Source organism: Ovis canadensis, chromosome 3, assembly GCF_042477335.2.
Source record: "Ovis canadensis isolate MfBH-ARS-UI-01 breed Bighorn chromosome 3, ARS-UI_OviCan_v2, whole genome shotgun sequence".
Taxonomy (NCBI): Eukaryota; Metazoa; Chordata; class Mammalia; order Artiodactyla; family Bovidae; genus Ovis; species Ovis canadensis.
The window spans coordinates 127,071,244-127,084,976 of record NC_091247.1 but is presented as its reverse complement, the minus strand read 5'-3'; the positions used below and the strand labels follow the sequence as shown (position 1 = coordinate 127,084,976).

The 13,733-nt window shown below is 37.0% G+C and overlaps 1 protein-coding gene across 1 annotated transcript in view; it reads right to left on the bottom strand.

The window, feature by feature from the left end:
* The window catches only part of LRRIQ1 (leucine rich repeats and IQ motif containing 1), a 229,163-nt gene that overhangs the window by 97,694 nt on the left and 117,736 nt on the right, over positions 1-13,733 (bottom strand). The window contains exon 18 of the mRNA XM_069584152.1: positions 12,355-12,474. Within this exon, the coding sequence (XP_069440253.1) occupies positions 12,355-12,474 (120 nt within the window). The remainder of the gene's footprint in view (positions 1-12,354; positions 12,475-13,733) is intronic.

Below are 13,733 nucleotides of genomic sequence, written 5' to 3'. Positions count from 1 at the left end.
AAGTCTAGAGTCTACTGAAGGCTTGTAATGCCCTGGGGAAAATGGTTAATTTTGGTCAATGTCAACTCTTAGCACAGTAACAGCTACCTATCTTCCATTCCCCAGCCCCAAGGCAGGCAGTCATTCATGTGTTTCAGGAGTAAGCTGCACATAGCTTGCAGTGGTCAGGGTAGACAAAGAGGATGCTGTCTTCCAAATACTGGAGATATGTGATTGACCTTTGTTTGTTGCTTCTGATCACAGAGGTACAAAGAGGTGAGTGGCCATATCATATAGATGATACCATATAGAGGTTTCTTCCTTGGAAAAGCTACATAAAGTCTAGGGAAATTTTTAGTTCTATTGATATCTAAAAGTGTAGAAAACTTTGAAAATAGCTTTTCTCATTTTTTTTAGTATAAGGTGACAGACATTTTTAAGATTCTAGAATAATTTTTTAACTTTAGTCTTTTAAAAATTTTAGAGACATAAATAGAAGGTGCAATATAAAATGCTAAAGATACTTGGTAATTATATAATCTCAACCAAAAATGTTCCCAAGACTACTAATTTATACCAGTTCAAGCTTATTAATATCAAATATACATGATAGTATCTAGTATGTTGAGGAAAAAAACTCAAAACATCAGGAGGAATTGGTCATAATTATAAATATGCTACTGTTTGAAAATGTATATTAATATGTCTTTCTTACTGCTGGGCATATACAAATTTTATTTATTGCTTAAGAAAACCTTCTGCTCAGATATTCCTTAATTTACAACTGAGAATTTGGAAAGCTTTCTGTTTATTAGAAGACTAAATCAAAATTTATTTATATATTAAAAATAAAATTGTGTCTCCTGGTTTATGGAAACTGTAATAGAATTTGTATTTTGCTATTGTGTGAAAATTGTATAATCTGAATTATGCTGAATCACTTCACAGTGCTTTTCAGGTCTAATATATCCTTCTACTTTTCTGCCTATTTGTTCTATTAATTTTTGAGAGTTTGATATTGAAACTCCAACTAAAAATCTAAATTTATCTACTTTAAAAAGTAAGTGTAATATGGTAGATCAGACAGTAAAGAAACTGTCTGCAATGCAGGAGACCCAGGTCCGATCCCTGGTTTGGGAAGATCCCCTGGAAGAAGGGAATCGTTACCCACTCCAGTATTTTTGCCTGGAGAATCCCATGGACAGAGGAGCCTGGCAGGCCACAGTCCATGGCATCACAAACAGTAGACACGACTGACCCACTAAGCAGAGCACAGTATGGATGCACACAACTTGGAAGACTCTCAGGGGAATTAAGATGAGCGAAAAAAACAATCCACAAATGTTACAAATTGCATGACTCATTTATATAACATTCTTGACATGACAACATTATAGAAATGGAGGACAGATGAATGAATGGTTGCCAACGGCAAGAGACTGGACTGGGGAGGTGGCTGAGGCTACAGGAGCAACAGGATGGATTCTCATCATGATGGAACTATTTTGTATCCTGATTGTGGTGGTGGATACATGAGTCTACGCGTGATAATATCATGATAAAACTGGAGAGAATTAAACACACATGTGAGGACAAACAAAACCAGGGAAACAGAAAAACATAAAGTTGAATTCAGATAAATTTGCAATTATGCATTCACAACATTTGAATATACATACACTGGACTTTTTATCAGAGAAGAAATTTTTACCCTATAATCCAACTTTGAAAGACTATGAAATAAGGCTATCAGAAGAGCTGGGAGTTACCTTCATGCTTATTTGCATGAAGGTGAAAGTGAAACTCACTCAGTTGTGTCCCACTCTTTGCGACCCCATGGACTATACAGTCCATGGAATTCTCCAGGTCAGAATACTGAAGTGGGTAGCCTTTCCCTTCTCCAGGGGATCTTCCCAAACCTGGGATCAAACCCAGTTCTCCCATATTTCAGGCAGATTCTTTACCAGCTGAGCCACAAGGGAAGCCCAAGAAGACTGAAGTAGGTAGCCTAACCCTTCTCCAGCAGATCTTTCCAACCCAGGAACTGAACTGGGGTCTCCTGCATTGCTTATTTGCATATGTATATCTAACATTTTTCATGCCAACTAGTATAATCCTTTCATTTAACATATGAAACTAGAATCAGACTTGCTCTAAGCCACGGGTTACTTAGAGTTGAACAAGTCCTACAGATTCTAAAGCAATGTCTTGATCTTGTTTTCTTTCTATAATCCCTGACTCTGAGCCCCAATAGTTTCTTCCTCTTCTACCCAAGTTGACTCATGCCATTTTCAAAATAATCCTTTCTAACACTTCTTGATAACTTTTGTTGCACCTCAGAATCCTTAAAATCCTTGGAAAGTTGGCCGATTATGAATTTCAAAACACACTTTCTAAACACTCCCTTCCATTATCAATGTTGATACCTTTTCAATTATCTATTAGCTAACTTCAGCCATATAGCTGTGGCCCTTGAAATTCATCTGTGTAATTTTTCTGTTTTCTGAACCATTAGAGCCTGACAGTTATGTGCCTTTTTCACAAAAGCTAACTCAACAATGAGCTGATAGACTGATTTCACAACTCTCACTTCCTTCTGTCCACATGCCTAGATAAGGCAATTTGATCAGTTATGTGGCTGTCCTCAGAAAGGGATCATACCCTTGCAGCTACTTCTTATGTAATAATTATGCAAAAATACATGGAGGATGACACAGACCTATTTTGACAGCTCAGGATTTTCTCTTGATCATTCCTAGGCATGGAATATATTTATTTCCCTAATAGGAAGTTCCAGGCCAGCTTGATCGACACATTCTTAGGGTGAAGCCTGACAAAAAGAGGCTTAGGGTATACAAACTTAATTCTGGTTAAGTTTTATAAAAGTGCACTTGTTCCTCTTCTGAACACTTCCAGACAAAAGGTCTAGGTGTGAATAGAGAATCATTTTAATCACCACATTAAAAATGTGAAGTTATAGCTACTGAAACGGGACATACAATCCAGTTAGAATCACTTCTTAAACTAGAACTACTCATATCTTTGAAAAGAAAACCTCAGATTCTGAGAGGTATAGGGAAAGGAAGGACATTAATGAACTTCTGTCCTTCAGAACTACTCTTGAAACCTCCCACCATAAGAAAAATGCCCTTGTGGGGCCCTCCCAAGCTTGTGCAAACACCTTAAATTTAACTCACAGTTGAGCCTGCCACTCCCTTCCAGGGACTACACGGTGACAGTCATTCTCCTTAAGTCTATCACGACATCAGGTGGTGGCCCCAGATCCTGCACCAGTCCCTGCTTCCACCCCCTCATAAAACACCTCTGGATTCTTAGTCTTCCTATGGTGTGGACGAATGCCACCTGGAAGGTGTCCTGGTCATATATCACCTTCAAATGTTTAAGAAAACACCACTATGGCCTTGAAAGCATTCAAGTAGGTCTCAGTTCACTGGCCAGGGTTGTTTTAGATGGCAGAATTGCCTTAGAATTCTTCGAGGGTCAAGAAAGAGTCTGTGTAATAGCTAAGACTTCCAGCTGTACCTGGAATAAAGCTGAAGTCCAATAGGAAGTTCAATGCACAAGCTTAAAGAGGAAATGCCTGGTTCAGTTCCCTTCAATCGCTCAGTCATCTCCAACTCTTTGCAAATACATGGACTGCAGCACGCCAGGCCTCCCTGTCCATCACCGACTCCCAGAGCTTGCTCAAACTCATGTCCATCAAGTCAGTGATGCCATCTAGTCATCTCACCCTCTATCGTCCCCTTCTCCTCCTGCTTTCAATCTTTCCCAGCATCAGAGTCTTTCCCAGTGACACAGTTCTTCCCATCAGGTGGCTAAAGTATTAGAGTTTCAGCTTCAGCATCAGTCCTTCTAATGAATATTCAGGACTGATTTCCTTTAGGATTGACTGGTTGGATCCCCTTGCAGTCCAAAGGACTCTCAAGAGTCTTCTCCAACACCACAGTTCAAAAGCATCAGTTTTTCAGCACTCAGCTTTCTTTATGGTCCACCTCTCACATCCATACATCACTACTGGAAAAACCATAGCTTTGACTAGACAGGCCTTTGTTGGTAAAGTAATGTCTCTGTATTTAAAATGCTGTCTAGGTTGGTCATAGCTTTTCTTCAAAGGAGCAAGTGTCTTAATTTCATGGCTGCAGTCACCATCTGTAGTGATTTTGGAGCCCCTAAAATAAAGTCTGTCACTGTTTCCATTGTTTCCCCATCTATTTGCCACGAAGTGACAGGACTGGATGCCATGATCCTCATTTTTTAAATGTTGAGCTTTAAGCCAGCTTTTTCACTCTCCTCTTTCAACTTCATCAAGAGGCTTTTTAGTTCTTCTTCATTTTCTGCCATAAAGGTGGTGTCATCCGCATATCTGAGATTACTGATATTTCTCCTGGTAATCTTGATCCCAGCTTGTGATTCATCCAGTCCAGCATTTCTCATGATGTACTCTGCATATAAGTTAAGTAAGCAGGGTGACAACATATAGTGTTGACATACTCCTTTCCCAATTTGGAACCAGTTGGTCGTTCCATGTCCAGTTCTAACTGTTGCTTCTTGACCTGCATACAGATTTCTCAGGAGGCAGGTCAGGTGGTCTGGTATTCCAATGACTTTAAGAATTTTCTGCAGTTCGTTGTGATCCACACAGCCAAGGGCTTTGGCATAGTCAATAAAGCAGAGGTAGATGTTTTTTCTGGAACTCTCTTTCTTTTTTGATGATCCAACAGATGTGGGCAATTTGATCTCTGGCTCCCCTGCATTTTCTAAATCGAGCTTAAAGATCTGGAAGTTCACCGTCCATGTACTATTGAAGCCTGGCTTGGAGAATTTTGAGCATTACTTTGCTAGTGTGTGAGATGAGTGCAATTTTGCAGTAGTTTGAGCATTCTTTGGGATTGCCTTTCTTAAGGATTGGAATGAAAACTGACCTTTTCCAGTCCTGTGGCCACTGCTGAGTTTTCCAAATTTGCTGGCATATTGAGTGCAGCACTTTCACAGCATCATGTTTCAGAATTTGAAATAGCTCAACTGGAATTCCATCACCTCCACTAGCTTTGTTCGTAGTGATGCTTCCTAAGGCCCACTTGACTTCACATTCCAGGATGTCTGGCTCTAGGTGAGTGATCACACCATCATGATTATCTGGGTCATGAAGATTTTTTTTAATATAGTTCTTCTGTGTCTTCTCCCCACCTCTTCTTAATATTTTCTGCTTCTGTTAGGGCCATACCATTTCTGTCCTTTATTATGCCCATCTTTGCATGAAAAGTTCCCTCAGTATCTCTAATTTTTTTTGAAGAGATCTTTAGAGTTTCCCATTCTATTATTTTCCTCCATTTCTTTGCACTGATCACCGAGGAAGTCTTTCTTATTTTTCCTTGCTATTCTTTGGAACTCTGCATTCAAATGGGCATATCTTTCTTTTTCTCCTTTGCCTTTCACTTCTCTACTATTTCCAGATATTTGTAAGGCCTCGTCAGACAACCATTTTGCCTTTTTGTATTTCTTTTTCTTGAGGATGGTATTGATCCCTGCCCCCTGGAGAATGTCACAAACCTCCATCCACAGTTCTTCAGGCACTCTGTCTAACAGATCTAATCCCTTGAATCTATGTGTTACTTCTACTGTATAATCATAAGGGATTTGATTTAAGTCATACCTGAATGGTCTAGTGGTTTTCCCCACTTTCTTCAATTTAAGTCTGAATTTGGCAATAAGGAGTTTATGGTCTGAGCCACAGTCAGCTTCTGGTCTTGTTTTTGCTGATTTTATAGAGCTTCTCCATTCTTTGGCTGCAAAGAATACAATCAGTCTGATTTTGGTGTTGACCATCTGGTGATGTCCATATGTAGAGTCTTCTCTTGTGTTCTTGGAAGAGGGTGTTTGCTATGACCAGTGCATTCTCTTGCCAAAACTCTATTAATCTTTACCCTGCTTCATTCTGTACTCCAAGGCAAATTTGCCTGTTACTCCAGGTGTTTCTTGACTTCCTACTTTTGCATTTCAATCCCCTATAATGAAAAGGACATCTTTTGTGGGTGTTAGTTCTAGAAGGTCTTGTAGGTCTTCATAGAACAGTTCAATTTCAGCTTCCACAGCATTACATCAGGGCACAGACGTGTATTACTGTTATATTGAATGGTTTGCCTTGGAAATGAACAGAGATCATTTTGTTGTTTTTGAAATTGCATCAGAGTATTGCATTTCGGACTCTCTTGTTGACTATGATGGCTACTCTATTTCTTCTGAGGGATTCTTGCCCACAGTAGTAGATATTATGGTCATCCGAGTTAAATTCACCCATTCTAGTCCATTTTAGTTCACTGATTCCTAAAATGTCGATGTTTACTCTTGCCATCTCCTGTTTGACCAGTTCCAATTTGCCCTGATTCATGGACCTAACAATCCAGGTTCCTATCCAATATTGCTCTTATAGCATCAGACTTTTACTTCCATCATAAAAGTTACAACTGGGTAATCTTTAATGAAGCCTGGTAACCTTCACTAAATGTATAAAGAGGGTACCCTAATGAATTCTGTCTTAGCCCCTGTCAGATTATTCACAGTGGCCACTGGAGTGGCTATGTGTGAGAAAATCTGCCATATACATACTAGGGGTACATACTGTTGGGAGGGAGATAGCTTTCTTTACATCTCTTAACACTTCTGTGTGACTTATGACATCTTTTGTTCTGGACTATCTTTCTAAAAATGTTATTATAGCTAACAGATTTGGAAAATATAGTTTCTGAGTGTCTTCTTGCAGTGCAGAGGCAAAATTTGTTTGCGTTCTGGTATAAGAAAATAATGACTTCTTCTGGAGCATAAAACAAGCAGATTTTTTAGCAGTCCTTTTAAAATGTAGGGTTTCCTAAGCCTCCCAATTCCCAAGAGGGAATTCTTCTCTATGGAACTTGAGGGCAAAGGGAAATAAATACGAGCATGACATTTCTGCTGCCTGACAAGTAATAAATGTTTCATTTCTTCTGCCAACCCCCTTGAAAGTGTGGCAGCCTACCTTGTTAGATTGCATGCAGGATAAAATCTCAGATCGCTCACTTCTCAGCATTTAAAAATTTAAGGCAAACTATGGGCTTTATGTAAGGAGACTCAACTAGTCAATCCTAAAGGAAATCAATCCTGAATATTCATTGGCATTACTAATGCTGAAACTGAAGCTCCAATACTTTGGTCACCTGGCTCATTAGAAAAGACCCTGATGCTTGGAAAGATTGAAGGCAGGAGGAGAAGGGGACAACAGAGGATGAGATGGCTGGATGGCATCACTGACTCGATGGACGAGAGTTTGAGCAAACTCCAGATTTGGTGATGGACAGGGAGGCCTGGCATGCTGCAGTCCATGGGGTCGCAAAGAGTCAGACACAACTGAGTGACTGAACTGAAGTGAACTGATGTCTTCCCAGGTGGCGCTAGTGGTAAAGGACCCTCCTGCCAATGTAGGAGACGTGGGTTTAAACCCTGGGTTAGGAAGAGCCCATGGAGTAGGAAATTGTAACCCACTCCAGTATTCCTGCCTGGAAAATTCCATGCACAGAGGAGCCTAGCAGGCTTCAGTCCATGGGGTTGCAAAAAGTCAGACATGACTGAGCATTCACACACACATGCTTAATAAAAACCCAAATAAATTGATTCTTGGTTATCAGTGTCCCCTTGGTTAAACATTTGTTAAATGCAAACACATTTCAGACGGGCAACAAACCAATATAAAAACTTCATGGTATACTGATCCAGGCTTTTTGTTTGAGGCAAATTTACTAAGACAGATTTATATTCACTTCTTTTATAGCAATTATAATTCACTGTAAAATTCAAATATATTTCTGATATCTGCTAGATTAGGGACCGTGTTATATCTGTCTATGTACATACGCTGGTACTAAGCATGGTGGCCACCATACGTAAACATTCAGTATTTGTTGTCTGGGAGTGAAAAATAAGTTTGAATAGATGACTGCAACTCTTTCGAGGATATTTTAAAGAAGAGTATAGACTTAATCCAAAGGAACTACTGTTATGACCTAAATAAGATGAAAAGGAAGTACTGGTTAGATAAATCTTGCATTTGTATATAGGAAAGTAAAAGAAAGAACAACACAAAAAAAGCAGTGACACTTTGGTAATTTGATTATGTCATCTGAAGTTGTTAAGATTATTTGAAAATTAAGTGATGGCAATTAAATAAACAGTAACAATTATCAAAGGAAAGATAAGTAACAATACCTTCCTAATTGGTATTTAGCTTTAATTATTAGCTCCCCTAAACTATAATCTCTGTATTAGAAACAAATTTATCCATTTGAAACAAATAATACATTTAACTCCTTTGCTCAAAAGCAAGTAATAATTTTCTATCACATCTGAATAAAATTCAAAGTCCCTGAAACCATATCATGGGCTTTATGTGGACTGTTCCCTGATCATTTTTATGTTTCTTCCTGATCTCAGGTTGTTCTCCACTACTAATCAGTACTGTGCTGTGCTGTGCTTAGTCGCTCAGTCATGTCCGACTCTTTGCGATCCCATGAGAGTAGCCTGCCAGGCTCCTGTGTCCATGGGGATTCTCCAAGCAAGAATACAGGAGTGGGTTGCCATGCTCTCCTCCAGGGGACCTTCCAAACTCAGGGATCAAACCCAGGTCTCCCACATTGCAAGCAGACTCTTTACCAGCTGAGCCACCAGGGAAGCCCATGAATCCTGGAGTGGGTATCCTATCCCTTCTCCAGGGGATCTTCCTGACCCAAGAATTGAACGGGCTTTTCTGTATTGCAGGTGGGTTCTTAACCAGCTGAGCTACCAGGGAAGCCCACTAATTAGTTCTACTTGTGAATTTTGAGTTCCTTTGGTATACTAAAAAATCCCTGCTTTTTAAATTTCCATACTACTTAGCCATGTATAGTATTATCTGATGGCTATCCCTTCACTTTATTTTCACATCTCTATCAAAATACTTCACCTTATGCAGGCCTTCTCTGATTGTAAAATCAGATTCTATGCTCTCTTAATTTTTCTTATAAAAGTTTTATAACCATTTTCAATATGTAAAGAGGGAAACTAGAGTTAGAGTGAAATTTTATTATTTTAAAAGGGTTAATTATACAACGATTTAACTGTTCTAAATGTGTATGCCCTAATACATATCCTCAAACTATGAGGCCAAGTTTGACAGAACTAAAAACTTACTTAGAGAAACCCTCCCATGTTCGATCCCTAGGTTGGGAAGACCCCCTGGAATAGGAAATGGCAAATCACTCCAGTATTCCTGCCTGGCAAGTCTCATAGACAGCGGAGCCTAGCGGGCAACAGTCCAAGGGGTAGCCAAGAGTAGGCTATGACTGAGCAGGAAACACACACAAACAATCATAATAAAAGATTTTAGCATTCTTCTGTCAATAACTGATAGAAACCTCTCCAAATCACTAAAAATAAGATTTTTAAAAATACAACTATCAAATGAAGTAATTGAGGTTTTAGTAGCCTTAACACCTGAAAAAATGCACTTTCAAGTTCATGTGGAACATTATACCCAAGAGATTATGTGCTTAGACAAATTTTTAAGAAACAAATAACATCGATCTTACATCAAACTCTTCCAGAAAAGAGAAACATAGGAAACATTTCCTAATCAAATAGGCACAATGTTGACATTAAAGTCTGAACAGAATTTTACAAGAAAGATTTACAGGCATAGTGTCTTCTTGAATACAAAGGCAAAAATCCTAAAAAAATATTAGCAGAACAAATTTAGTGGTATATAAATTAATAATACATTATAGCTAAGTCAATTTGTTCTAGGAATACATGGTTTAATGCTTGAAAATCAATATCATAAGCCTGCAAAGTGATAAAATCCAAATCATGTATAGAATCATCAACATCATCATCATATATTAACTTCTTAGAAAGGGAAGGGGATGCTGAGGAGGTTAACTAAATTAAATATAGAGTTTCTAAAAGAAACCTATATTAAACGTCTGACTTTGTAGTGGAAGCTTTTACCCTGAGACCAGGAACTAGCAAAAGATGACTTCTAAAATCATCACTATTTAACATTGTACTGAAGGTACTAGTTAGGACAACAGAGCAAGAAAAATAAACAAGAGGCATAAGAATTAGGAAAAAAAAAAGAAGAAAACTGTTATTATGCTAGGTGATATGACTGCGGGTACAGAATATTAAAAAGACTTGAGAGATAAGTAAGTGATTTCAGAAAGTGGCTGGATATAAGGTTGGTATACAAAAACAAAATAATATCATAAAATGTCAAATATCTAGGAGTAAATCTAATGAAAAATATACAAGAACACTATGAAGAAAATACAGAGTATAGTGGGCAGAGATTTTAAATTAAACAAGGGATGAGTTATTCTAAGTTCATGAATGTAAAAATGTAATATTTAAAAAAAAATCAGTTCTTCCAAATTGACTTATAGATTTATTACAATCTCAGAGAAAATTTGAACATGTATTGTGCAAATTGATAGGATAGTTCTAAAATCTGTATGTAAATACAAATAGATCAAAAGTAGCAGAGTAGATCTTTCTCGAAGAAGAACAACAAAGCCAGAGCTCTTTTAAGACTAGATAATGAAATGTATCATAAATTACGTAGTAATTAGAGTACTGATATGAGGATAAACTGTAACAGAATGCCAAGAAAAATTAGCAGAACCCACACCAAGTTTCCTGAATTTAAACAATGCTTCCACTGTAATCCATTGTGAAAAGTATGCTCTATACAACAGACAGCTGCGGGTCAAAGAGACAACCAAATGTGTATCTTTGGAGGAGAATTTGACCCCCTACTCACATTGCAGGCAAAATTTAATTCAAGATGCACCGCAGATTTAAACACTGAAAGTTAAGATATTAAAGTTTCTAGAATATCTTAATGAGCTGAGTAAGCCAAGATTTCTTATATCTCATGAAAACAAAAATCTTTTGTTTTTAATTTAAAATAGAAACATTCTTTTCATCAAAATAAACCACCAAGAGAGACAAAAAGGGAAATCTCAGAATTTAGAGACTATTTTTTGCAAGAGAAAACAGAATAGTATTCAGATGATAAAAAGAACTCCTACAATTGTGTCAACAAGAAAAAAGATGTACAACTGAACTTAAAAACACACACAAACACTTGATCATGTCACAAAAGTAGATATCCAAATGGCCAATAAGCAAATGAAATGTATTTAACATTATTATTTAAGAGAAAAATGCTAATTAAAAGAACTAGATACCACTACAAACCTACTGGATTGGTAGAAAATGACATGAAAATGCAAAGTTTTGGTGAGGCTAAAGCTCCTCTGAAATTCTCATATTCTGCTGATAGGATTGTAGATTGATACAATCACCTTCAGATGCTGTTAGACGTTAGCTACTAAACACAGGTTAATGATACGACTCAGAAATTCAGTTCTCAAAAAGAAAGGTGAATATGCACATCAAAAAGCATGTACAAGAATGTTCGTAGTGTCTTTAGTCATAATAGGCAACACTAGAGATAATTTAGTAACAAATAATCCATCAACAGTATACAGACTTTTAAAAATCAGTAAATTCAATAATAGATTAAAAGTAGTATATATGATATTCAAAAGAATGATATATACGCAACTATACTCATCCACATAGGTGAATTTCACAGACATAATATTATGTGAAAAAATAGTAAATACTGGTTGATTCTACTTATTGGAAGCCCAGAAATAGGCAAAACTCATCTATGATGACGGGGGTATATGATGAAGCGCGAGGAAGTCTTCGGGGTACAGTCATACGTTCTCTACCTTAATCTGAGTGGTAAATATCTGAGTTTGACTGTCTAGAAATAGACAAAACAGAATGAGCAAGACTAACGATGTAAAAGGTAAGTGCTCTGTATGCTAAGAGGGTGCTCAGTGTGATTAGAGTATGTGCACGCCATGGATGGGAAGTGGTAAATATGTCTGCAGAGTTTGCTGCCTGATTATTGAACCCTTGAAAAACGATTTGAGGAGGTTGTTCTCATTTTGCTAGGCAATAAAGAACTATTAGTTGTTGAACAGGGCATAAAATAAGCTCAGTTATATTTACTAAAGAATAATTGATAAACCATTGTATAAATCAGGTTGAAGAATATACAAGAATTCTTGTAAATATTCTATGATCACATTTATACACTATACAAGCTTGTATCCTAAATGAAGATGTTAAAATATTAGAAGCATAATTTTTCAAGTGCTATTTTTTAAAAAATCCATAACAGAGTGTTAACAGGATGAAAACCTTAGAAACTGGTTTAGCTCCAAAAGACCAATATTTTAAGACCAATATCCTTATGTTGTAGTTAGCACTTACTTCATCAAATGTAAAATCTTCTAAATCTATTTCTTCATATTCTTCTTCAGATTCTTCGTTCTTCATAGCCTCTAGAGCTGCTGTCAGTTTCTTTCGCAAAATAAAGCCTTTCCAAACTGCCTAAACAAAAATTTAAAGCATGTTATACAGGGTTATAGATCAAACTCCAAACCAGATTCTCTGTGTTATCCCATTAGGAAGATAAAACATCTTAGACCTTAGTTTAATGGCTTGATAATCTGTTTTTTGAACTTTATGTGACATTTAAAACTGCAAGATAAATTAAATGACTGCTTGTGTCTAAAGTTCTGAATCTCAGGGGACTTTCCTCATAGTAAGCAGAAAAGAATCTTTAAAACTCCCTCAACTGCACATGTAGGTCAACCAATCAATTATCTGACAATCCCTCTAGGACCCATTCTAAACTAAGAAGAAAGAGATACAGAGGAAAACCAATTCTGTTAATTTTCAAATGATTATGTATAAAATAAACTAACATGTATTAAAGAAAACATCAACATTTATAAATGGCCCTATTAGAGACTTGGTATCCTGGCCTATAGCAGTGAACTAATTTCATCTTTAAATAAACCAAGAACATGATAATAGAATTTAAAACATTAAGATTCCTCAATAATCATGGAGGAATCTTGGAGCTTTCTTAAATTTAACTCCAAGAACACTAGAGCTTTTAAAAAATTAGTATCTTTATACACTGCTAGGGGTAAGCGCCAGGATATACAGTAAGTGTAAAACATAGGTAGAAATAAGCGTGTGTTGCATACCTTCAGTTATCTATGAAAACCCATATAAATATATAATAAGCACATATATTATATAAGTTTATATATTTAAATATATGTCATTGCTAATATCTACAAAGTGGAAGCATGAAGTATAAAATTAATTTCAAAAAACACCAATACAGTATCCTAACACATATATATGGAATTTAGGAAGATGGCAATGACGACCCTGTATGCAAGACAGGGAAAGAGACACAGATGTGTATAACGGACCTTTGGACTCAGAGGGAGAGGGAGAGGGAGAGGGTGGGATGATTTGGGAGAATGGCATTCTAACATGTATACTATCATGTAAGAATCGAATCGCCAGTCTATGTCTGACGCAGGATGCAGCATGCTTGGGGCTGGTGCATGGGGATGACCCAGAGAGATGTTATGGGGAGGGAGGTGGGAGGGGGGTTCATGTTTGGGAACGCATGTAAGAATTAAAGATATTAAAATTTAAAAAATAAAAAAACTAAAATAAAAAAATAAAAAAAGAAAAAAAAAAGAAAAAAAAAGTTATTACCTATAGATATAGTAAAGAGGGGAAGATACAGCAATAGAAGCCAGATGTCTCTGAATATACACTTT